The sequence below is a fragment of the Sorex araneus genome, chromosome 5, assembly GCF_027595985.1.
Source record: "Sorex araneus isolate mSorAra2 chromosome 5, mSorAra2.pri, whole genome shotgun sequence".
NCBI classification, from domain to species: domain Eukaryota; kingdom Metazoa; phylum Chordata; class Mammalia; order Eulipotyphla; family Soricidae; genus Sorex; species Sorex araneus.
In genome coordinates this window covers 50,377,810-50,403,626 of record NC_073306.1, presented here as the reverse complement: position 1 = coordinate 50,403,626, position 25,817 = coordinate 50,377,810, and the positions used below count along the sequence as shown (strand labels likewise).

General features: G+C 51.0%; 2 protein-coding genes across 2 annotated transcripts in view; one reads left to right on the top strand and one right to left on the bottom strand.

Moving 5' to 3' along the window:
• Positions 1–16,230, top strand: part of GRHL3 (grainyhead like transcription factor 3) — a 33,736-nt gene extending 17,506 nt beyond the window's left edge. Inside the window, exons 6-16 of the mRNA XM_004603446.3 lie at positions 254–407; positions 625–736; positions 2,017–2,111; positions 4,553–4,711; positions 5,219–5,297; positions 5,403–5,536; positions 6,990–7,024; positions 7,983–8,071; positions 8,753–8,838; positions 11,190–11,254; positions 15,743–16,230. Of these exons, the coding sequence (XP_004603503.1) occupies positions 254–407; positions 625–736; positions 2,017–2,111; positions 4,553–4,711; positions 5,219–5,297; positions 5,403–5,536; positions 6,990–7,024; positions 7,983–8,071; positions 8,753–8,838; positions 11,190–11,254; positions 15,743–15,857 (1,123 nt within the window). The 3' untranslated portion in view covers positions 15,858–16,230. The remainder of the gene's footprint in view (positions 1–253; positions 408–624; positions 737–2,016; positions 2,112–4,552; positions 4,712–5,218; positions 5,298–5,402; positions 5,537–6,989; positions 7,025–7,982; positions 8,072–8,752; positions 8,839–11,189; positions 11,255–15,742) is intronic.
• A 3,111-nt stretch (positions 16,231–19,341) lies between these two features.
• Positions 19,342–25,817, bottom strand: part of STPG1 (sperm tail PG-rich repeat containing 1) — a 50,183-nt gene continuing 43,707 nt past the window's right edge. Inside the window, exons 7-8 of the mRNA XM_004603448.3 lie at positions 21,696–21,886; positions 19,342–19,893 (exon numbers count right to left, since the gene is read on the bottom strand). Coding sequence (XP_004603505.3) covers positions 19,817–19,893; positions 21,696–21,886 — 268 coding nt within the window. The 3' untranslated portion in view covers positions 19,342–19,816. The remainder of the gene's footprint in view (positions 19,894–21,695; positions 21,887–25,817) is intronic.

The window sequence follows — 25,817 nt, the reverse complement described above, 5'->3', positions numbered from 1 at the left end:
AAACAAAAGTGATTTTCTATTGCCCTCAGTCCCCTACCCCTAGTGGTTTTGTCACCTTTTCAGGGTCACTCTGGTTTCTGTTGTTCAGTATAATTGTGGTGCAATGAAATCATTAGGCAGAAATCCCCAAAGCAGAGACCCAGAGAAGTTGAGTGATTTTCGAGGTCACCCAGAAAGGCTGTAATAGGCTCTTGCCCCTGAGATACTCCTATTGGGGATCCCAGCTTCACTGTCCTCTCCCTCCTCCCTGCAGTGATTTTGAGTATACCCTGGGCTCCCCCAAAGCCATCCACATCAAATCTGGCGAGTCGCCCATGGCTTACCTCAACAAAGGTCAATTCTACCCCGTCACCCTGCGCACCCCAGCAGGCGGCAAAGGCCTTGCCTTGTCCTCCAACAAAGTCAAGGTGCGTTGGGCCTGGAGCAGATGGGGAGGGGGTGGGATGAACAGGACTGCCCCACACGTCGGAACCCCTGGGGTGGGGTGCTGGTAGAAGCTTTCCATTGCTGGAATGGGGGCAAATGAGACTGAAGGGTGGCACTCTGGACCCAGAGTCTAGGAAAGGATTGGGACTGCCTAGGTCTCTCTCGAGGCTGGGGTCACAGCAGCCACTGTGCTTACAGAGTGTGGTGATGGTCGTCTTCGACAACGAGAAGGTCCCTATAGAACAGCTGCGTTTCTGGAAGCATTGGCATTCCCGGCAACCCACTGCCAAGCAGCGGGTCATTGATGTGGGTAAGAATCTCCCTAAGTCTCTGTCCAGTTATTCCTCTCTCTCCTCTCTCTCTCTTTCTCTCTCTCTCTCTCTCTCTCTCACACACACACACACACACACACACACACACACACACACAATCAGGCCTTCCTTGCTTATAACTTCTTCCTCCCCTCCAGCTCCTGCCTCCAGGTCAGATATCGTGTCAGATAAATAGGCCCCTAGATGCTGATGGCTTATCCCTTCAGGGTCCGGGCTGAGTGAGACAGATGCCTGTGTCACCAGTGTAGACAGTTTGTGATTCGGAAAATAGAGCACTGTGCCAGGGCCATTCCTCTTTAGGACCTGGAACCCTCGGGGTCTTTAAACACTGGGGTCAGGGATGGCCTTTGTGTGTGTTGTCTTCTCAAGCCCAGCCCTCAGACAGGTTGGCACATCCTTGGGGCTGCAGGTCCTGGCTCTGTCATTTTCTTCCTGACTGTGACCCCCCTTACCTCTGCTACCTGAGTCTCAATTTCTTCCATCATTGATTGAACTGAGGTCAGCTCCCCTGCCTGTCACACAGTGCCTGGAGAACTTTACCAATAAGGACAATTAAGTGACTTCTCTCAGACACCAGATAACAGTGATTCAGAGCATGGGTATAGGAGCTCAGTTCTTGCTCCACCTTTTAATTAACTGTGTTTCTCTGGGAAATGACCAAACTTCTTGAACTTCACTTCCTCATGTGTATGCTCAATACTCAGTGTCAGTGGGAGGACAAGCCATGGGTTTACTGTATTGTATAATTTCGGTGCATGGTAATAATACTACCACTTATCCCACATTCATTTATTCTACACAGTTTAATCTTTATGTTAACATAGTTCAACATTCATTCCATATAATTTAATATTAGTTCAATAGCTCAATATCAGTAGTGCAGATACTAGTACTTTCATTACTGCCACAGTTACTGCTGTGGCTATTACGAGTGTTGCTTTAGCTGGGAGAGGTTTAAGTCCCCATCTCAATGAAGAGTGTAACTTCCACACCAGAAAGCTAAGAACCTAGGCCTGGATACCATATCTAGAGATTCCTTCTGGGGATTGGGTGAATCTACAGCTCAGACTGGTCCCCAGTCCCCGGCGCCCCCCCCCCCCCCCGCCCCCTTCACCCCCTGCAATCAGGGCATACTAAGCAACTTTCTCTTTGGACTGAAGTGTGATTCTCTAAGAAGGTGCAACTCCCTGCACCTAAATGTGGCCCCGCACAGTGCAGTAGCTCCTTCCCTCCTGATTCTCCTCACCTGTGGTTTCAGCGGATTGCAAAGAGAACTTCAACACTGTACAGCACATTGAGGAGGTGGCCTACAATGCGCTGTCCTTCGTGTGGAATGTCCAAGAGGAGGCCAAGGTCAGTGCTGGGGTATGGCTGGTATGGGGCTGGGCCACCTCAAAGTCCCCCAGCCTGGGAACAAGGCTTGTTTGCCACTAGACCCAGGGCCTCTCCTTTGGTGAGGTCCTAAGTGCAGGTACAGGGCACGGTATAGGGGAGAAGCAAACTCCAAAGCCGATGACTGAGCCTGCTCCCAGCTCTAATGCTAGATGAGTATCTCAGTCCTTCCGAACCTCACTTTTCTGGACTGTAAAATGGGTATAGGCTGGGGTCAGAGAGCTGAGCTCAGTGGGCTGAGCACATGCTTTGCATGTGGAAGCCCCAAATTCCATGCCTGCCCTATGTAGTCCTCCAAGTATCCCAAGCAAACCCCAAATACAGAGAAGGGAATAGGCCCTGAACACTGCCTAGTGTGACCGCAATATCACACAATAAAAAATTAGGGTAGAACCATAGCACTGATGTATAGGTTTTGTTTGTTTGGGGGAGTCACACCTGATGGTGTTCAAGGCTTACTCCTGGCAGGGCTGAGACAACCATATGGGGTTCCAGGATAGAACTGGGGTCAACTGTACTGTCTCTCCGGCCTTCTGATTAATAAGCTCCCGTGAGGATCAGATTAAAGGCCAAGCTCAGCCTGGTACATAGATGCCAACAGCTATTCATCCCTGATTCTGGAGGGATCCTGAGCCTGTGCCAGATCACGTGTGCCAGGCCCGTGTGATGCTGCAACAAAACGCGTTTTGGAGTTTGTTATCTAAAGGTTAAAATCCAGCCACCTCGCTCTTGAGCCCCTAGAAAAGGAACAACTACCTATTGTCGGGGGTTATGGTAAAGATCACACGAGATTACGCATGTCTGAGAGACGGGCGCAGTGCCAGGCCTGTCAGGAAGGCTCGAGATCTGGAGCCTCTGGTGGCTTCTTTCAGACCAGTGACTAAGCCTGTTAAGACTCTAAACTGAGCCTCCAAGCCTTCGTGCTCGAGGCCAGTCTTGAACTCGCACTTCTGGGTTTCTCTGTCTTAGTTTTTCTGGCATTGTGAGAGGGGCTCTTGTGGAGCATCTGGGTCAAGCTTGTCCTGTCAGAACAAGGTTGAGTCTGTGTCTCAAGGGCATTTCCGGTCTGGCAACGCTGGGCAGCTTATTCCCATCTCCCTGCCTACCTCTGGGGGTGGTCCAAGCTACCTTGTGAAAATATAGGTGAAGGGGCCCCGAAAACACAAAGGCAAGAAATTATTATTATTATTTTTCAAACAGACGCTAGGGGCTGGAGGAGGAGCGGGGTCTGGGGGGGGCCTCCAGCTCAGGGAGGTGGGTAAGGAGTTTCGTGGGAAGGGAGAGGTGGGTTTCGGTTGCAATTTTCTCACAGTCTCTTAAGCCCCCAGGCTTGGAACTTTCTCAGAAGTGAACTGGGTGGGGGCTGCGTTAAGGCTGAGCTGGCTGAGGGGGAGGTATGTCTGGCATGTGCCCAGGGGCCTGGCCCCCCACAGCCGGCAGGGGAAGAAGAGGGGGTTTCTCAGGTACCATCCCCCCCCCCTTGCTGATCAGGTCAGGGTCATTCATTTCCAAGGGAAATGTCGCAAAGAACAGCTGGGGTGGGTGGAACCCTGGCAGGCCTGGTGGGGCTCAGCAGGTAGACAGGGACCTAGGGAGCTTGGAGGAGACGCTCAGTGGAGACTCAGCCCGGTGCCACCAGCTGAGGCTCCAGCTGCCCGGCTCACCACAGTCCCAATGCAGCCAGCCTCACACCTTGCCAGGACCCTCCGGTGCCTGGTGCCCCACGCAGCCACACAGCTTGATTCTCTCTGTTTTGCACGTCAGGAAATAGAGGTTTTGTGAGGTTAAGGGTCTTACAGCACATGGTTAGTGAGTGGAAGGGCCCAGCTCCCACCTCAAGTCTGGTCTCTCCATCCCAAGCTTCTTCCACACACTGCACCCTGCCTGACTCCTTGTGGAAACGTTAGAAAGTCACGTCACTGTGCAGAGCCCCCATTTCCTCAGCTATAAAATGGGGGTGACCCTTGTGGTGGAGACTGGTGAAGCTCTTGGTTAGGGGTGCAGAGGGATGGTGTCTCACCCTTGGTGGTCTCTGACCCTGGAGTTTAGATGATTTGGGGATTTGGCTCCGTATTCCCTACCCCACTGGTCTGCAGGGAAATGAGGCAGGGATTTGATCCCCTGTGGTCCCTCCTCCTTCTTGGGTCTTGTTCCTGCGGGCTGCCCTCAGCGAGCCAGCAGCGGGACAAGGCTGGGGTGCTGGGGGGAAGTCCTGTCACCCAGTGATGGAGGATCGTCCCAACTGGGTCCCACCCAGCCCTGCCACTTTGCATGACTGACTTCAGTGTGTTGTGAGTTAGGGGTGCCCTCCAGGCTTGGAGCAGGAACAGTGAACGGGGTGCTGAGGAGAGCAAGGCTGGTGGCTGTGCAGCCTGTTTCTCCAGCTTCTCCTCCATCTGCAGGTGTTTATTGGCGTCAACTGCCTCAGCACAGACTTCTCCTCACAGAAGGGGGTGAAGGGCGTCCCCCTCAACCTACAGATTGATACCTATGACTGTGGCTCAGGCACCGAGCGCCTGGTACACCGCGCTGTCTGCCAGATCAAGATCTTCTGTGACAAGGTGGCTGGGGTCAGGCCCCCTGCTGGTTCTTGGGAGGGGGAGGGCCTGCACCCCAGAACCCAAACCTACGAAGCCCCCTTAGCCACTTCCCATTTCTTGCTCTCGCCAGCCTCTGTCCTCTGTGAGCTAGCCTCTCTTACGTACATCTTTGTGCTTTTCTGCCTCTCTCATCACTCATCTCTGATCAGCTCTTACTAGGGCTTATAAATCATCTCTCATTTTTCTCCATGTCCACCTTTAACACATTTCTCTTTCTCTGCTCTCCCTAACTCTGTCTCTTCTCTTCTCTCTTCTCCCCCTTTTCACCCCTCCCCATCTCTCCATCTCAGTTGCTTTCTTAGTCTTTCTCTCCCTATTGGCCTATTCTGATGAGGGCTGGGTGGGGTGGGACAGGCCCTGCTCCCCTCCCATTTCCTGGTCCCCTCTGGGAAGAAAACACAAACTAATATGCGAAGCAGCCAGATCTTTTTAAAACCCTCGTTGACCCCTTTCCTTTCTCTCCTATAGGGAGCTGAGAGAAAGATGCGGGATGATGAGCGGAAGCAATTCCGGAGGAAGGTCAAATGCCCAGACTCTAGCAGCAGTGGTCAGTGGGGACTGGACTGGGTGGCATAAAGGGGAGGAGATGAGGACAGAGGTGAGGGGTATGGATGGAGAGACTTGAGACACAAAGCCTCCCTGTTCCCATCAGGCATCAAGGGCTGTCTGCTATCGGGCTTCAGGGGCAATGAGACCACCTATCTGCGGCCTGAAGCTGACCTAGAGACCCCACCTGTGCTGTTCATCCCCAACGTGCATTTCTCCAGCCTGCAGCGCCCTGGAGGGGTGAGTGCTTTGGGTTGCAGGAGGGTCTTGGCCTGTACGTGGGATATTCCTTAGCACGAACCAACAGGGAGCAACCCAACCAATGCAAGCAATTTAGATGCCTAGCGACCAGACACTTGCATGACTGGATGGGGAGAGAAACCCTTATAAATCCCAGGGATTGCAAGGTGCATGCAGTCATTCTCCAGTGCCTTTTTCCTGAAGACTATTCATGAGAAATTGAACCATGGAAACATGGAAATGTTCATCCTTGAAGCATGCACATATGGACACACACACACACACACACACACACAAATGAACACTCATGCATGCCAGGTATCAGATATCTGAGCCCCAGATTTGATCACTGGGAGTACTCCATGCTGGTTCCAGTCTGCTGTGATGACTTTCCATGCATTATTACTCTAGTCTTCCCTCCTTCAGAAGTGGAAAATGTTTTCCCTGGTTTTGGGGTGGGCCTTGCGTCCCAGAGACCTCCCCAAAGTCCACAGAAAGTGGCATAGCCTGGATCTGGACCCAGCCACTGGTTCCACAAACACTGTGCTCTGAGCCTCGAGCTGTTTCTGGAGCTCCTGGGAGGCACCTGGGCTGCAGGGAGCTCGGATCCCCCTGCCCCCCAGCTTGGACAGTAGAGACCTTTCCAGACAAGGTCACACAGACCAGTGGCCTAAACAAGACCCCGACGCCTCTCTACTGTCTGCTAGTGGCATCCATGCTGATCAGCTGGGGTGCTTCCTACCATAGCTCCCTGCATCCCCAGTCTAGGGGGACTGGCCCTTCACAAGCAAGATATCTAGGGGGCTGACTCAGAACAGGGCCAGTGTGGGAGCGGCACAAGTGCTCTGTATGTAAGGCGCCAGTTCATGACACACACTTGTGTGTGGTGCACAGCAAAGCCCTCCCCGCATCCTTCTTTCAGCCACCCCCCTCCATGGTGTGGCCCCCATGGTGCTGCAGTGACCAAGCAGTCTCTCCCCAGGCCGAGGCCCTATAGGGAGATGACACAGGGGACTGAGTCCCTGTGGCCAGGTTGGTAACTGATTTGTGGGACTGGGGGAATGGACAAGTGTGTGTACATGTGAGCCTGAGACGGGACCCCCAGCAAGTGAAGAACAGAGAGCCTGGGTCTGAACCCCAACTCTGCCTCTGGCTGGATGTCTTCTATTTGGGGGGCACCCTGTCCACTCTGGCCCTCACTGACTCACCTCAAGGATGAGCCCTTCAGTGCGCTTATCAGCCCAGGGCGGGGTGTTTCCTTTCACCTCAAGATCTCAGCTCACTCCGGGTTCCAAGGTCCCACCCTGCTCAGCAGGGGCTGGAAAGTCACTGAAGCAGCAATCCCCCCTACCCTCACCCCCCAAGCTTCTCCCTCCCAGGAACCTTGGGGGCTCCTCCCATCCCCCCCCCCCCGCACGCGTGTGATGGAAAGTGTCTCTTCTCTTTGCCCTAGGTGGTGCCCCCAGCGGGACACAGCAGCTCCAACAGGTAAGGGGACAAACAGCCAGGGGGTCCCCTTTCTGCTTGATGCATCCCCACACCCCTTTACCCCACATGGCCAGCCACACCTCCCAGACACATTCCTGCTCCTTTCTCGCTGAAACTGCCCTGGTTTTTATGGGTTGGTTTTATGTGAAAAGTTGGTGAATCTCTGGCGAGACACCTGCTTGTAAAAGGTCTCTGAGATGGAGCTGCAGATTGGAGTGAGGAGGGAAGCCAGGCTGCAGGAAGGAGGTATCTGAGGCCCAACACACCCACCAGACTTCCTGACCTGACAGTCCCCAGGCCCTGCCTCAGCCCAGGGTGGCTCTGTCAGGGGAGGCAGTGGTCTGGCAGGGGTGAGGCCCATGTGCCAGAGGGAGAGTGCCATGGGTCGAGACACTTCTCTGACAGTAACTTCACTCCCAGGATGCCATTCACCACCTGGACGCAGCCCCCCAGGAGTCAGGCACTCAGGGGCCTTCAGTCACTCTGCTTTGTCATGACGAAGTAGAGGCTCAGCAAAGTGAAGGGACTTGCAGCAGGTCACACAGTTCTAGGTGTCTGGGACCTAAGTCAGTCTGCTCTGAGTCTCTCCCCTTCCTCCTGCCACCACCTCCCACCCAGCGCTATTCTTTCCAGAACAAGCAATGTGGCGCAACTCCACAGCACTGTGCTGTTAGGGAGTGTGTGTGTGTGTGTGTGTGTGTGTGTGTGTGTGTGTGTGTGTGTGTGTGTTAGGGTCTTTACTCCCACAGCCCCCTTTCTCCCCTGCCTCCCCGCCCAGCCTTCCGCATATGCACAGAGAAACTAATATACTCAGCCCCGGGCACCCAGCTGGGGACGGAGTGCAGGGGCTTGAAATCAGCCTCTGTGCTTCGTGCAGGAGGCCCCTGGAGATTCAGCAGGGTCCTTCCAACTCCAGGATCCCCCGTTCCTCATGATCTCCTCCCTGCTGTCCCCACAGGCTGCCCCTGAAGCGGACCTGCTCCCCCTTTGCTGAGGAGTTCGAGCCTCTGCCCTCCAAACAGGCCAAGGAAGATGATCTCCAGAGAGGTAAAGACCACAGCCCAGGTGTTGTCTGAGCCCCCAGCCCCAGGGCATGCTGGGTCAGGCCAGGGCTGGAGGGCCAGAGTGGGTGAGAAGGGCAAGGCGGGGGCAGGGGGTAGGGAGTTGGAGAGAAAGACCAGAGGGCTCTGCCTCCTTTCTCCTTGTCCTGGGTGAGCTGGGCAGTATTAGATTGGGCAAGGACCCCACTTTCTCCAGTGAGTGTGGGAGCAGAGTCGTTTCCATCCTTGGCTTTCTAGCACTGACCCTCTGCTACTTCCAGGAGAGAGGAATATGCCCAAACCTCAGGAGTCTATAGCTGCCCAGAAGGAGAAACCAATCAGCAGCCCAGCCCCAAAGCCTTGAGTTTAGCCTCACACTGCGCTGACTGTTGGCAGATGCCACAACATTAATCCCCATAACTCTGCCAAAGGGGCGGGGAGAGCAGCTCCACCCTCTGTGAGAAAGTGGGGTCCCCAGTGTGAAAGACCTTCCAGGTCAGCACAAGCCCCTGTGCAGTGCAGCATGGGGCCAGCAGGTGGGTTTCTAAATACAGACCCCAGCAAAGACGTTCCCTGTTGCAAAAATTGTCATAAGTTAAAAAGATTTTAAAGAGCGGTGTGTGCCTTGAGGTATTCCCAGGCTCAGAATCTTCCCGCGGCCCCTAAAAACTACCCCTTTGCTTCTCAGTTCTATTATACGTGCGGAGGGAGACTGAGGAAGTCTTTGATGCCCTTATGTTGAAGACTCCGGACCTCAAGGGCCTGAGAAATGCGGTAAGAGGCCCCCCACGCCCCCCCCACACCCAACCGCCCCACCCTGGGCTCGCTGGGTGCTACCTTTCACCCCACTCCTCACCAGCCAGGCCTGAGTTCCCACAGGAAGGCTCGGAGAAGGAATATGCCAGAACCGTGGCTCTCTGAGGCCCACCTGTCCCACCCACCTGGGGGGAGCCCTGCAGCCGGCTGGTGGGGGTGTGCCTCTGTGATGTTATCTCCCAGCCAGATCCCGGGCCCCGCCCTGGGAGTCACACACACCATAAATCCTCCTTAATCTGATGGCTGCAGTCTGACAGGCCCAGCTTTTTGTTGGCTTTGCAAACCTGTTTCTGTTTTAATGGGAATGAAACCCAAAAAGGCCAGGCCCCAGAGACAATCTTTTTTTTCTCTCTCCCAAGGGGCCTCATTCCTCCAGCCCATGGTTGACAAGGGCGGGAGCAGTGGTGTCGGGGGGGGGGGGGGGGGGGGGGGGAGCGGGACGGGGAGGGGGCGGTGCTGAGGGGTAGGGAGAGAAACAGGGCATTATAAGATCTTCTCTACACCCCAAACCACCAGGGAGCAGGTGAAACAGCCCTGCACAGACTATTAGAGCCCACAGTAGCTCTGAGGCCTGGGTGAAAACAGCAAATAGCTGGGGCTGGAGTGATAGCGCAGCGGGTAGGGCATTTGCCTTGCACGCGGCCGACCCGGGTTCGATTCCCAGCATCCCATATCGTCTCCTGAGCACCGCCAGGAATGATTCCTGAGTGCAAAGCCAGGAGAACCCCTGAGCATTGCCGGGTGTGACCCAAAAAGCAAAAAAAGAAAAAGAAAACAGTAAATAGCTTCCACCAGGGCCAGCTGTGCTGAGATGCCTGGCTAGGAGGGAGAAATAATCAAATATCCATATTTGTCCCACTAGGGCTGCACCCCCATTCTCTGCTCTCTGCTGCTCCTGCCTGTTCCCTTCCCTTCCTCATCTTCTCACCAGCCCCGCTTGGCACCAGCCCCAGGAAGCTGGCAACCAAAGGCCATTAATGTCACTCAATGTAGATTCCAAATTTGGGGTTGGACAGATCCTTAAAGGGTCCGTCGCCTGTCAGGTGCTTGAGCTTTCCCCCCGACTGGCCTTCCAGGTGGGTGCCCCTCCTGTGTCCTTTCTGGGAGAGGAGTGCTCACTGCCTGGCAGGCAGCCTCTGCCGTCACCATAAGTTCCCCCTCAGGTTCCTGAGGGAGCTGCCAGCGACAGGTCTCTGAAAATAAATAGTCTACGACCTTCTCTTGCAGGGAGGGATCTCTGTGGATGCAGAAAAATCACAGAGGAGCACAACTAGAATGCTCCTAAAAAGCTTATAGTGGCCAGGCTGGACCAGAAGGTGGATTCCCAACTAGTGGCCTAGGTTGAGGCTCTTGATAGAGCACCAGTTTCTAGCTGATCCTTTAATGACAGGCTCTCTTCCTGTGCAGAACCCCATGTGTCCAAATCCCAATTATTATGCCCACTGTATAGATGGGGAAACTGAGGCTTTCAGGAGAAAGTGACTTGTGCAGAGTTCTGCAACTCCTGGCAGTGATGCTCATACTGAACTAGATTTATCTGCCCTGGAGGAAACTTTCGGAAGGAAGCCTGGGGCGATAAGTAAAACCTGGACACTGTTTGGCCTCTCAGAGGTATATTCCCCATCAGAATAAGCACCGATGTCTGAGGTGAGAAGGCAGAAAACCTGGTTCTAGGCTAGGCCTGGGGCACCTGCCTTGTCTTTGAGTTCCAGATCCTCACTCAGTCACAATTACTGTCTGCTCAGGATGCACTGGCAGGAAGTATCCTCAGTGGGTTAATCCCTTCATTCTTCAACAACCCTGTGAGGTGGGCACATCATTGTCTCCACAAGTAATTTGCACAAAGCCGGCCTGCTGGTGAATGAGGGCCCTGGGCCCTGGGACAAGTTGCAGCAAATGACTGACTATAGTCCAGGGTCAGGGAAAGGCTGGTGCTCTTTGGGTTTATTTTACAGCCACTAACCATGCTGTTCAGTAAGAGTTTGTAGTGATATGGGAAGGTTTTCAACATATGATGATGAGATTTTAAGTTGTGTTTAAACTATTTAGATTTAAGTTTAAATTATCTATATGAAATATTAAAAAATCAGGATCTGGAGATGGGAAAGAATACACCAGATGTTATTAGCAGTCATATCCAGGAAACTGGATGGCAGGTTGATTCTAAAGTTTTGTGGGTTTTATTCTTGCAGTTTTTTTTTTACAGTGTGAACATACTTTTATAGTCAGGAAATAAATCGGGTATAAAAGACTGGTTTTTAAATCCAGGTTGGGCAGCAGACAATGAATGCCTTCCCATTTTCTTTCAGATCTCTGAGAAGTACGGCTTCCCTGAAGAGAACATATACAGGGTCTATAAGAGATGCAAGCGGGGGTAAGTGCCCGGTAGCTCTACCACACCCCCATTTCCTGCACCCTTGGCTTGCTGGCTCAGGGAACGCCCACAGTTTAGGGGTGAGCCCTGTTAGCTCTTGGTAATCAGAGAGATCCCAGACCAGCTAAGGCCACCTGCAGAGACCAGATCTCGATCACTGTTAAAAGAATCCAAGACACAGAGGAGGGGATAAAAGAATTGCAGCCACAGCGGAGTCAGAATTCCTGGGATCAAGTGCTGAGGGCCTTGGCTGACCAAGTCCTTTGATTCCAACTGTGGTGAGAGTGACGACCTTCTTACAGTCACCTGCTCTGTGTCCCTCACCAAACTGAGCACAAACCACACCAGGAGGTAGACATCCTTACCCACATCTTACAGATGTGGGCAGCTGAAGCTTAGAGTGCTGGCTAAGAGAAGCAGAGTAAAGAAACCAGAGCAGGTAAGGAGCTTGCTGTGCATGCGGCTCACCTGGGTGTGATCCCCGACACAGCGTAGGAGCCCCACGCCCTGCCAGGAATGATCCCTGAGTGCAAAGTCAGAAGTTGTTTCCGAGCACTGCCAGGTATGACGTCAAAACCAATAAAAGAAAGAAACAAAAGCAGAAGGACCCAGCACTGTTATTACTGGCAGAGTTAGGGGGTGCAGGAAGGGAAGGCCAGGTGGTGAGTGTGGAAAATGAGTTATATGTGGATGTTGCTTGCAGGAACCTTCTAGGGGGCTCGTGGGGCTCTTGCCCCCACAGAAGGATGTAGGTGATGATGAAGCGGGGAGTGAGTCCTGTCCAGTTGGTCAGCTGCCCAGCATGGGCTCCGGACTAAGTACCCAGTAGCCTTTGCTGTGTGACCAGGGCAAATGTGTCGAGTGGGGATAGATGGAGGCCCCCTGGTGACATCCCTACCAGGCTTTAGTGCCCTGCCAGTTCCTGAACAGAGACTTGGCACCCCCCAGTGCCACCCCAACCACCACCACCAAGTAGGTCACCTGATCAACTCAGCCTGGGTCCCGGCAGTGAGGAACTATTACTGTCTCTGCTGTCTCCCTCCTCGGAGGACCTAAGGCCTCGAAGAGACTCAGGGCCCCTCTGCCCACAGCTCCGCCCAACTGTCCCACTCCTGGCCCTCTAACTGGGGTTGGACTGTGCGCCCATTAACTCACTGTCCCTCCGATGCTCAGGCACTGCCCCCTGCTTCAGCGGCAAGGCTCCGCTGGGTGACGCAGGTTTGCTGCTGGGCCAGGCTGGGGGCAGCCTCCTTCCTAGCAGGCCCAGCCCTGCCTCCCTCCTCGCTGGTTCTCATCCAGCCTCCCAGAGCAGGGTGGGGTGGAGGGAAGGTGTCCCTGCCCCGCAGCCCCTGGGAAAGAATCCATTTGGTTTTGGTTGTATGAGTGTCTAGGGTTTTGTGTGTGTGTGTTTTTTCTTCCAAGTTTCGGTTTCAAACTGGAAACTCACACGCTGTCTTGGAGCAGAATCTACCTCATAGCGGAGAGCAGGCTCCGCTTTGCCCAGACAAGTCCAGCCCCACTTCCCCATTGTGCCAGTGCCCGCAGCCCCTGGCTGCAGCCCCACCTGCAGCTGGCCCCATGGACTGGGCTGAGGGGCCCGGAAGTGCCTTTGTGCATAATGAGGGGTGGGAGGTAGGCACCGGAACACCCACCTCCCCACCCCCAGGGCTGAGTTGTGTTTTCTTTAAGCCCTAGTCAGCTGCTGAGACATAATTACAGTGACTTGCATTTGTGGACCCCTGCCTGCATGCCAGGAGCTGGGCTCCAGTGCCCAGGCACCACCTCGCTGCCCTTCTGAGTTTCTTCTGCCCAATGGTCCTGATTCCTGCAGGTGGGGACGCTGAGGTTCAGAGCAGTCAGGTCACCGTGGTAGTAACTGGCGGGAGGAGCCCTGCCCTGTCTAAAGCCTGGCACGCACACGCACCCATTGTTTTCTCTTGCCTCTTGCTTGCTCCTCAAACCGCTAAGCAATGTGCAAATAAAGCCTGGGCCAGGCAGCTGACTTACTCGCCCAGCCTCCTAGCCCGGGGCATCCCTCAGCCGCCCTTCAGCGCTCTCCACGCCCATCCACAGTCCCAAGCCTGCAAACACCAGGCTTAAGATCGTCTGAAATACCCAAATGAGAAGACAAAGTCCTGGGAGAGGCGAGATCAGACACCTTCCCTGCTCCTCTTGGAGCTGGCTCTCCTCCTCTGAGAATAGGAAGTCAGTGGCCTAGTTTGTTTCACAGAGCCCTCACCAAAGTCCTCTGGACAAAGGTAGATACAATCAGCTGTATAGGCACCACTGAGTGCTTGAAAGATGAACAAACACATTGTTTTTGCTGGCAATTGGCCAGGGGGTTCATGCAAACCAGCACGAGAGACAGCGAGAAGCTGGCAAGTGCCCAGCGGACTGCATTCTATGACAGCCATTCCCAACAAACCCTGCCTCGGGGCAGGGTTGTTGGTGACCTCGGAGGGGAAGGGGCTGCTGGCCTGCCTGGGCTCCTGGGCACGTAGGTGCCCTTCAGCCTCTGGGAGGCCCTGTTGGGAGTGGAAGGGAGTGGGCCCTCAAGTTCGTGCACGTAGGGCACATCCCCAGCCCCTGAGAGGACGCAGTGAATGCCACTGATGAAACAGACATAAAGTCTTGGTCTGACAAAGCAGCCCCCACTCTGCCCAGTCCTGGTCTTCCCTGGACTGTGCCTGTCCACAGTCCCAGGCTAAGATCCCCTCCATAATGGAGCCGCTACAAACCCGAGGGTGGGGGTACAGGTCGTGGGATGCTGTGGTCAACACCCAGCCTCAGAGCCCCAGGCCAGCCCTTCTCTCTCTGAGCAGCAATATTCTTTTTCTAAAAAAAAAAAAAAAAAGTAATGCTAGTTTATGAGGATGGAGCAATAGTACAACGAGTAGGCATTTGCCTTTCATACGGCAGACCCGGGCTCAATCCCAGCATCCCATATGGTTCCCCAAGTACTGCCAGGAGTAATTTCTGAGATCAGAGCCAGGGAATAACCCCTGAACATCATTGAGTGTGACCCAAAAAGCAGAAAAAAAATTAGTTCGGGGGTTCTGGAGAGACAGAACAGAGGTGAAGGCATTTGCCTGCACACAGCTGACCCCAGTTCAATTCCTGGCATCATATATGGTCCCACCAGGAGTTATCCCTGAGTCAGGAATAAGCCCTGAGCACTGGTTTGGTCCCAAACACCAAAAACCAAAACCAAAAGTCTTGGTATTTATTAAAAGAAAACCAAAAAAACTAGTGAGAAGAGACAGAAGTCTAGATTTAAATTCCAGCTCTAACATCAATTAATTGTGAACCCCCTCGCAAAGAACTTTATTTGAACTTCATCTTCTCATTCATGACTATGGTTATAAGGATTTGCTTGCTCAGGCCCAACTCGATTCTAGACTCCTGAAAGGCATGTCCTGAAATTTTTATTTATGCCTCTAATTTTTGTTTAGAATGAAGTGCTGTACATGGGAAGGCCTCAGGAAATAAGTGGTTGAATGAGTAGAAGGATGGACAGTAAATGGGCAGATGGACAGATGGATGACAGATGACTAGTAGGACAGACAACTACCTGGACAGATGAACAGACAAGAGAGGGTCATCCAGCCAGTCACCCAGCCAGTAGACGCTTAGGCAACCAAGCAGGAAATGGGGAGAAGGTGCCCTTGTGGTGGGGTGGAGTAGGGCACTTGCCTTGTATACAACTGACCCAGGTTCGTTCGATCCCTGGCACCTTTTTTTTGTTTTTTGTCCTATGAGCCCCCAAATCTTATCAAGTTCTTCATCAGGGAGGTAATACTGTAATACTGCCCTTGGGCCTAAATTTTGGCTTTGATACACACACACACACACACACACACACACACACACACACACACACACACATGCACACACGCAGAATCAAGCTTAAGGAGCTTCTGTCCCTCTCAAGCTGGTAGAGGGCCTTTCCTGGAGAGTATGAGATTCCAGCATCATGGGGAGTCAAACTTGAGAGATGACTTTTGACACATGTCTGCATGAACAACTGCCCCTGAGTGACACATTGCAGTCTTCCGTTGAACCTAAGCCACAGTATCCCATCTACCACACCTCCTACCCTTGAACTCACACTTTGTCCACATCCTCAGTCTGGCATGGCGGTTAAGAAATGCTGTCTCTCCCCCAGAGCTTCACATTAGTTGCTCAAAAGTGTCCTTTCCTGTGTCCATGAGCCAATGCTACCTGGCACGGTGGATGGCTGTGGTACCCAGCAGGCAAACAGACCAGTGGTTGGGCTGTGGCCTGGCCACTGGGCATCATGCCCTCCTTTGTGAAGTTAGATGGTAAGGATCCATCTGGAAGGTGTTTATCAGGGTCAGAGAGGAAGTTTTTCAGCAACCTGCAGTGTTGGGGGCACCCAATAAGTAATAACCATGACTATCCTCCTTGTTACCCAGAGGGCTTGAAAATAGAAGACCCACCACATTCCAATTCTCTCTTCTCTTCCAGAATCTTGGTCAACATGGACAACAACATCATTCAACATTACAGCAACCATGTTGCTTTCCTGCTGGACATGGGGGAACTTGATGGCAAAATTCAGATCATCCTTAAAGAACTGTAGGGCCTAAATCTCCAGCCTCCACCCCTCAGTGTAGACCAACCCAGGGAGCCAGCTGGGAAGTGACCCCTGCCACAGACCACCTCTCCACGTGCCTCAGTGATGTTACTTGAATGCCTTTCTGCGAGTCACAAACCCACAGATGCCAGAGCAAGGATGGAACCTGGGAGGTGTCCTGACCTCACCCCCATCTTATGCTTGAATCTCTGTCCCTCGACTTCCGATCGGCAACCACCAGCCAGAGACCATGTCACCTTGGATAAGCTGCTGAACAGACAGCTCCCTCCTCAGAAGAACCCTTTCTGCTAATTTTCCACCTGCTGAACTGACATTGTCTTGCTCCCATTCTGACTCTTCCATCAACTTTGATACCGGATTTCTCCTCCTTTGGTAGATGACTCTGAAAACTCTTCAGTGCAAATGCCTTCTAAAACATTTACAGTGGAAAACAAACAAACCTCCTCTGTGTGAGGCATAAATAATAGAGTTGAGCAACTGGAGCTAAGTGAACATTGAGTAAAGCGACCACCACAGCCACTTGCTGGCTTCCACATTTCTGACAGTTTCACTGATGTTATATATATATATATATGTAAGTGTATATTGTATATATATATATATGCAACATTTTATTTTATGCAACATTTATTTTATACTGATCTTGTATACATTTTTATCATTTCAAAAATGTGTATTTCATATTTCTCAGACTATTTTTTTTAGCTGTTATTCAATAATGCATTTTGTATACGCATGTGGTATTTAGTAATAAAATTCTATGTATGTTTTACTTCAAACGCATCACTTGTTCCTTTAGTGGGAGTCATGTCCACCTCTGAGGTCTGGCATCAGCAGCTTTCCCAGAGCACTGGCTGCAACAGCACTAGCCCATTAATGGGAGTTTGGGCCTCTATCTTACTATTATTTTGTTGTTTTATTTTTATTTATTTATTTATTTTTGCTTTTTGGGTCATACCTGGCGATGCACAGTGGTCACTCCTGGCTCATGCATTCAGGAATTACTCCTGGTGGTGCTCGGGGGACCATATGGGATGCCGGGAATCGAACCTGGGTCGGCCACCTGCAAGGCAAATGCCCTACCTGCTGTACTGTCACTCCAGCCCCTATTTTTATTTTTTAACCATTTTTATTGAGGTTCCGGAATTTACAATCCTGTTCCTCAGACTTCTCATGCATGTATCCTTCCAACAGGGAACCATCACCACTTTTCCCTCCACCAGTGTCCCTAGGGTCCCTTCCACTCAGCTCCTCCCCACACCCATGTAAACTCAGTTCCACAGACAAAATTTTCAATTCCAATGTCTTTGATCATTTTTTGTTTCCTTACCATGTTACTTTTTTTTATCCCACATATGGGATCTTTTTTATTTTTAAAGACTGTGGAGGTGGTAACACCAACATACATAGAGATGGACAGAGCTAATCTTTTGTATTTCCACAAAACTGTAAATCAATAATAGCTGGACAAAGAAAAAAAATTTCCCCAAAACTTTTTAGACATATTCAAATTTAAAAAATTATTATGAATAATGTTTTTCATGCAAAACATTTTAAATTTTGCATGAAATAGCTAGATCTTACAAATGTAAAATTTAGTAAGAGTGAGGAATAGTTAAGAAAATTTTAAGGGGAAAATCTGAATAGGCTTATAAAAGTGTTTTATCCTAAGGCATGTTGGCTTTATACTAGAAATTATATTATAGATATGGCTTAAGTGTCTGCATTGATAAGAAAAAGATGGTAATAAAAATCTCTATGAATGTAAAAAGAAACAACCTGATCAGATAGAGAACTTATAAATGAAATGTTAACTTGTTATTGAACATGTATAAAACTGCTAGCAATCTAGGAGTAAACACAGCTTTCATATTCTAGTAGAGGGCAACAATAAGCATCGTGAGTGAATGCCATACTGATTGACAAGTGCTGGAAACTTTGTCTTGTCTTTTAAAGATACTCCTATAATGCTTCTTACAAACCTGGTTTCAAGGCTACGAGTTCCCTGAGCTGTTACCTGTCTATGAAGTTCTGTATTGTTCCTTCAAATCTAAATGATAACCCATATGGATAGAGTGTTCTTGGTGAGGTGTTCATTTCGTAAAGTTTTTGTACTTTATCCTTCCATTCTCTTCTGGCTCACAGGGTATCATTTTCTAGATCTGCTGTGAATCCTATGGGCTTGCATCCATATTTAAATTCCTTTTTTGACCTCGCTGCTTTCAATATTCTTTCTCCTCTTTGGTTTTTGTCATTCTGAGCTCAATGTGTCTTGGAGTGTTCGCCCGGATCCTTTGAGAGAATGGTTCTCTTTAGCAAGCAGTGTCACCTCAGCTGCTCCCAAGCAACCAACCGTGCAGTGCAGTGGATTGCCTGTCTTGCCCCTGGACATGTAAGACTTTGAGCCCCCAATTCCAAACTAACCTGGAAGAAGCCAAGGGAATGAAGGTAGCATGAAGCTAACTGCCTAGCCAGACTCGATTACTCTCCACAGTGTTCATAGTGACCATTCTTTATTTTTTTTCTTTTTTAGGTCACACCCAGCGATAGGGGACCATATGGAATGCTAGGAATTGAACCCGGATTGGCCACGTGCAAGGCAAACGCCCTATCCACTGTGCTATCGCTCCAGGCCCTACCTCCCATTATTTCTAAAGAGAATTTAAGGTCCACAAAAAAGGCAAGCTTTTGTGAGAAGCAAGAATCTGTTTAATGAGATGTTACTCCCTCCTTCTGCCTTACTCCCCGCAACCAACAAGGGAGAACTACCAACCCACTGCCAGCAGGGGTAGGGGGTTAGGGGGGCGGGATCTGTTTTCTAGGGGATAGGTTCCACTTTCTTTTTTTTTATTAGTGAATCACCATGAGTGTACAGTAACACATTTGCACATTTTCGTACTTGTGTTTCCCTCATATAATGTTCGAGCACCCCTCCCTCCACCAGTGTCCATTCTCCACCACCAGTGAACCCAGTATACCTCCCACCCCCCAATCCCATTCCCCCTCCCCACCACCGCCTCTGTGGGGGTTCCACTTTCAAAGCAAAGGATTAAATTAATATTTGGAGGAGGAGGAGGTGAAGGAGGAGGAGGAGGACGACGATGATGATGACAACGACGATGAGAAATTACACCTATTTCCTCCTGGTTCTTTAGGAATCCCTTCCTCTTATCAAGGGAAAATGATTGGGCAGGTCAGGGAAGATCTGGTAATGAGTGTGCCAAATATGACCAAAAGTCAGCAATGGGATAGAGACCAGGGCAGGAGAAAGGGCCAGTGAAAGGAGGTCCCTGCAGTGGTGGTATGTGGCCTCTTACTCTGACACCTTGGTTACCAGAGTAAGGGGGTTGGTTACCTCAGAGTGCCCCTATGACTCTGGTCCACCTGCTATTAATGACAGAATCAGCAAAAGGTGTAGCAGCCTCCATGGATCACAAGCATGAGGGGCCATGGGGGCTGGGGTCAGATATGAAGGCTTAGCTGAGGGCCAATGGGTGCTCCTGAATTCCAAGAGGAGTCTAGGATGGGAGCATCTCAGGCCACAGCCCTGCACTGAAGGCCCTCTCTGGGCCCCCGAGTCCTGTCTCTGCCACCAGGCTTTAAGGGAAGCATCAGACATGGCTCCTCCTCCCTGAGTCCAAGGCTTCAGGACCCCCTACATCTGAGGGGGTACACAAAAGTCAACCTGTGGGAGTGTATGTAAAAAGGAAAGGTCTACCCACTCCCTCATTCTGGGCAGGAACTCACTGGAGACAGCTGGGATGGCAGGATAAGATCAGGCCAGAGGCAGCTAGAATGTCAGGCCAGGTGGCAAAGCTGCCCTCCCAGGTCATCAGCAGTCACACAAGAAATACAGATTCTCAGGAGTATCATGGGAAATATGGGGCATGGGGGGGGGGGGGTCAGTTGGTGGCCAATGTTCTCCTGAAGCTGGGGTGAAGTCATTACAGCACAGGGATCCATTTGTTGTCCTCGTTGTAGAGAAAGGACTGCTTTCCTGGGAATTCTGGCTTGTAGGTGGCTGTGAGGGAGAGAGAGGGAGAGCATCAGGAAGAGAAATGCCAACTGTGAGAGCCCCTATCATTTGATGTCAGAGCTGGCAAAGCTGGTGTGGGCCTCTCTATACCCCAGCATTTCCCATGTGGAGAGACACAGGAAGGGACAGATCCAAGGTTATGTGGCTCTTAAGTAACAGGCAGAACTCAAATTTTGTTTCTGCCTTTAAGAGGAAAAAACTCCTGGGCTGGCGTTTGCCTTGCTCGCGGCCAATCCAGGTTCAATTCCCAGCATCCCATATGGTCCCCCGAGCACCGCCAGGAGTGATTCCTGAGTGCAGAGCCTGGAGTCAGCCCTGAGCATTGCCAGGTGTGACCCAAAAATCAAAAAAAAAAAAAAAGAGGAAAAAACTCCCTATAAATTCCTTGACAGAAGAAAATCTCCAAAAAAAAGGTAACCTATATATTAAGAAAAAATTAGTAAGTAAAGCAAATAGCTTAGTCAGAGTTTGTATTAACTTCATTCAGACGTTTCCAGGACAAATGGAAGGCAGGACAATGACAGGCCTAAGAGACAGGCAGCCAGCCAGGACCATGGCAGCACAGGGGGCCACACTCAGTGACATAGATTCTCAGGTTGACACTGATTTGATCCACGAGGGGATGTGCACGGCTTCTGCTGGGGCTGGCTGGGACCACACAGCCACCCAGGGTCATCTGTGTCTGCATGTTCTGACACTCAGGAGCCCCGAGGAAAGCCACCCCCAGCAGAGCTGGTCACAGCGGCAGGCACTGCGGACTCTTGGGAAAAGGGCTAGCATCAGACAAGGCTCCCTGACGGCCCAGAGCCGCCTGGAGTTGGCCACTCCGGGGAGCTGCCAGTCCCTTCGTGGAACCACAACTCTGCCTGTACTGACCAGGTCACCCCAGGAGGAACCTCTGCAGACTCCTAGTCTCTGAGTCTGAGGCACAAGCATGAGCTTCCCCCCTGCAGCTGCCTGACCGGTCACTCTTCCTTGTCTGTTTCCCTGCCTCCTTCCCCATCTTGGCTCTGCCTTCCCTCGCCCTCTGTTCTCCAGGCCCAGGGCTAGCTGCTCTGGTCAAGATCAGGATATGGTAAGTAGCTACTAGTAGGGACAGAGAGCAATGCCCGGTGAGTCCTGCCTGCTCTCCAGTCCTGGGTGAATCCCTGTTTCAGCACCTCCAGAAAAGGTGGCTGAGCCACTTCGTGACCTGTCCCTGTTGAATTCTTAACAATGGAGGCTGGGAGGGGATCCTCCTGGTTCTCCACCCTGTCACTCACTCCCTGGGGCGCTGGGCCTCTCTACAAGTCTCCCGGCTCAGTAAATGACTTGGCCCCACCGGACCAAGGATTTAAATTTGTGTGTGTATGTGTGTGTGTGTGTGTGTGTGTGTTGTTGTTGTTGTTGTTGTAGTTGTTGTTTTTAACTTTCTTACAAAAACCTATGGCCTCTTTCCTCCAACGATAATGTCTTCCTACTTTCAGCCTACAGCAATTTCACAATTTCAGCCTCACCGTTTCCTTAGCGCCCTTCTTAGAGTTTCTAGAATGTTCCTGTTCCTCAGTGATGAAGCTCTGACCTAAATGATCTCTGAGAGTCCTTTCCCCTTTCCCCTTAAAATTAAGAAAGAATAGAATAAAAGAGCTTTCATATTCTAAAAGTAGGAGCTGAAAAGTCTTCCAGATTGACTCTAAGCCCTATAAACTCTTTGGCAAACAGCCAGTAAATCGGAGGCATCCGGGAACCCAGGAATGGCAAACAATTGCAGATGGGTTTTTTACAATCATGTAGAACCATTTTCTGACCTGGGCCCGGCAGGCCCGTGTCTGCTCGCGCCGTAGCCCACCGTTCAGTGGTAGACACAAATGAGGCGCTGGAGATGAAATGCTTGGGGGGGCCCTCGTAGTCCACAATCTCGTACTGCCCAGGACCAGGGAAAGGCTGCTTCGGGGGCAGAGGCAGAGGCTGCGCAGAGAAGTTCAGAGTGGGGTTTCTCCTTGGGAAAAAAAAACACAATGGGAGGCTGTTACTAACGCAGATTGGGGAACAGTGACTGAGACACTCCCACCCCCACCCTACGACCTGTCCCATGCGAAATCATCCGAGGGGAGACCTGGGCAGAGCTCTGGGGGAGACCCCAATCCTCGATCCTCCTCCTCCCCCTCCCCCCTCCTCCTTTTCTCTCTCCCCCTCCCCCACATCCCCCTCCCCCTCCCCCTCCTCCTCCCTCTCCTCCTACCAGAATAGACTTGACCATGTAAGCTTCTTGGGGTTAAAACGCACAAACAACACGACGCTCAGGACAGGCCCCCGCCTGAGGTGCAAGCTGAGCATGCGTGGTTGTTGGCTAATGTAGCATGGGGCAGCAGGAGATGGGGCGGCGCCTGGCTGGGACCGCTTTGTGAGTCTACAGGGCCAAGACAGGAACCAAAACACTGAATCCCAGAGGTTAAAGACCAGGTGGTCTCTGAAGGCTATTAAGTGTCCTCCTGGCAAGGCAAGATGCTGGAGGATAAAAGACTCACTTAGAAATCAAGACCCCTGTGCATAATACGCCCACTGACATTGTAAATGCTCCCTTTCCCGGGCTGTCTCTTCAGAAATGTTTTTGGGTTTTTTTTGGTGGGGAGGAGGAGGTGCACACTCAGCAGTGCTCAGGGGCTATGCCTGTTACGGTGCTCTGGGGTTGCTCTTAGTGGTATGGCAGGAGCTCAGCCCACTGAGCCACCTCTCCAACCTCATGACAGGAGGGGTCGCTGCTTCCGCCTCACACCTACTGCTTTGTCCAAGGCTGTTCAGCAGACAGGAAGAGGGAAAACTAAGTGGCCACAATGCCCACCCCATGGAAGGCAATCAAGCCAAGCAAAAGAGGGGACGCAGGTGCCTGGCTGCAGGGACCATCACAACACCTTGATGTTGTCACATGCCACTGGTGGCTCACACCAGATGCCACTTAATAACACAAATTGTAGCAATGGCATCGACCAACGTGTCCAACTCAGTGAGAGGGAACCTAGAGAGATCAAGTTCAACCTCACAGTCTTGCTCTAGCAGCTAGAGTCTGGAGAGAAAGTTGAGTCATCATGGGACACCAGTGATACTGTGAACTGCCTAGTAATTGGGGGCAGCTTGTGGCAGAGGGGACTGTGTACACAGACCTGAGTCTGAATGCCAGAACAAGTCCCCTCTTTGTGCCTGCAGCAAGGAATAAGGACACCTACTCTTTCTGAGGAGTCTGTAAGGTCTTTCTTTGCACATAGTAAGTGCTCAATTAAAGCATTTCTATGCTTCTTGATGTACTTGCTCCTGCCAATGAGCTGTGGAGCTTCAAGAAGCAAAGAATAGGGGTGCTCCCTCATGTCAGAGTCACGAAGGGCAGCATGGACACTCCCACAGGCAGGAAAGTCTGTTGAAAGGCATCATAAACCTGCTCGAGGCTCACATCTCTGCTGAAGGAACCGCTGGCTTGGGTGCTTGTACAGAGAACAAAGGTGCCCACAGGAAAAGGGGGGGCTTGACTCCTTTCTTCCCCTACAGACTCCATGGAAAAACTGGTTCCAGTGTGAGATCAGCCACTTCTCTCCATCTAAATTAAAGCTGACTTCTCCTTGTTCTGGCTTGTGTCACCCCTTCAAAGCACCCCCAGAAATTGGATGAGTTTGTGACTGGCATCTAAGAGAGAGACAGAGAGACTGGTTTCCTAGAAGTCACAGCAGGAAGGAGCCACAAACTGAGCACCCCCACAGCCCTCACTCTGGGGCTTCCCCAAGTCTAATTTCTTTGCTAAGACCATGAGGTGTAATGTTTGCCACAAAAGGAGCCCCCAGCAGGAGGCTATGCAGTGGTTTCAGCAGGCCTCTTGGCAACAGTGGGGTTAGAGAAGGCTTCGGCTCTTCATGCTACCCCCTGTGCTGTGGAGTGGCTTGGCCCCAGCAGCACAACCCTCAGATCCCTGGAGAGCATGGTGCAGTACCAGGTACTCCAGGACACTGCGCTCCTTGACAGCTGAGGGAGTGACTTTGAGTTTCCACTGCTAGTGACAGCCAGGACCGTGGCAACCTAAGGCAGGGCTGGCTTTGAACCCAGACAGATGTAGCTTGGAATTGCTCTTCCCACGCATGACAGTGGGTTTCGAGTCCTTTGAGAAACCTCATTGTGTTCCTAAGCCTCTGTGTCCTCATCTATAAAATGGGTAGTAGCACCCGCCGCCAGGAACGCTGCAAAGATTAAGTGGTGTTGTATCTTTCTTTTTAACGGCATGAAATCTTAAAAGTCTCTGCATTGAGAGTAGGAAAAAGAAATTGGGGGCCGGGGGTGGGAGAGGAGAGAGAGAGAGAGAGAGAGAGAGAGAGAGAGAGAGAGAGAGAGAGAGAGAGAGAGAAGAGAGTGAGAGAAAGGACAAAGAGAATAGAGAGATTCTAACTGGAAGAGTGGATAGAAGCTATAGTAGGAGAATTCACATTTCCCTGAAAACCAATAGAAATCTTCCAGTTAGAAAAGTGGGAAAGTGTTTCTTTTAGCTCCCTATGCATTCTGGGAATATATCCTGAGGGTGCAAAAAAAGCACAGTAGAAATGACATCTGTACCTATATGTTTAATGCAGCACTGTTCAAAATAACCAAAATCTGGAAACAACCCAAGTCCCCGAGAACAGATGACTGGTTAAAGAAATTTTGGTACAGGGGCTGGAGTGATAGCATGGCGGGGAGGGCATTTGCCTTGCACGTGGCCAACCCGGGTTCAATTCCCAGCATCCCATAAGGTCCCCTGAGCACTGCCATGGATAATTCCTGAGTGCAGAGCCAGGAGTGACCCCTGTGCATCGCCAGGTATGACCCAAAAAGCAAAAAAAAAAAGAAAAAAGAAATTTTGGTATAATGGAATACTATGCAGCTGTTAGGAGAGATGAAATAATGAATTTGCTTATAAGTGGGTAGACATGGAGAGTATCATGCTAAGTGAAATGAGTCAGAAAGAGAGGGACAAATATAGAATAACTATACTCATATGTGGAGTATAAAATAACATAACATGAGACTGACACCCAAGAACAGTAGATACAAGGGCCAGGAAGATTGCTCCATTTTGGAAGACTGCCTCATGAGCAGGGGGAGGGGCAGGAGAGAGAAGGCAGCTGGACTAGAGAAGGGATCACTAAGACAATGATGGTTGGAGGAACTGGTCGGGACAGGAGATGTGTAGCTGAAAGTAGATAATGGACCAAACATGATAACCTCTCATTATCTGTATTGCAATCCATAGTACCCAAAAGTAGAGAGTATGGGGAATATTGTCTGCCATGGAGGCAGGGGAAGGGTGGGAAAGGGGAGGTATACTGGGGATATTGGTGGTGGGGAATGTGCACTGGTGCAGGGATGGGTGTTTGATCATTGTGTGATTGTAACTCAAACATGAAAGCTTGTAACCATATCTAATGGTAATTCCATAAAATAATAAATAAATAAGAAAAACAAAGAAAGGTGGGGAAGGAACATTTTCAGCAGAGGAAACAGCAGTTTTAACGGACAGAGGACAAACAAGCTATTGTAGCTGTGTAACTGGGACCTTAGAGGGCAGAGACTGAGTCCCTTAAACCACCTGTAATCCTCAGTGTGCCCCCAGGGCCCCTCCTCATTCAGTTGTTTAAATCATGCCTCCCAAAAGATCTTGGAAGGTAAAGGAGAAGTTCCTGGGCATGTGAGATAGTACAGTGGGCAAGGTGATTACCTTGTCGCACCCAACTGGGGGCAATCCCCAGCACCACACGTGGTCCTTCAAGTCTCACCAGAAATAATTCCTGAGCACAGAGCCAGGAGTAAGCCCTATGCACCATAAGGTATCGTAATAAGACAATAAATGAAGAAAAAGCTCCCATTTGTGGCATTTAACCCCAGCCTCATCCAGACCCCAGCTCCTATTTCACCTT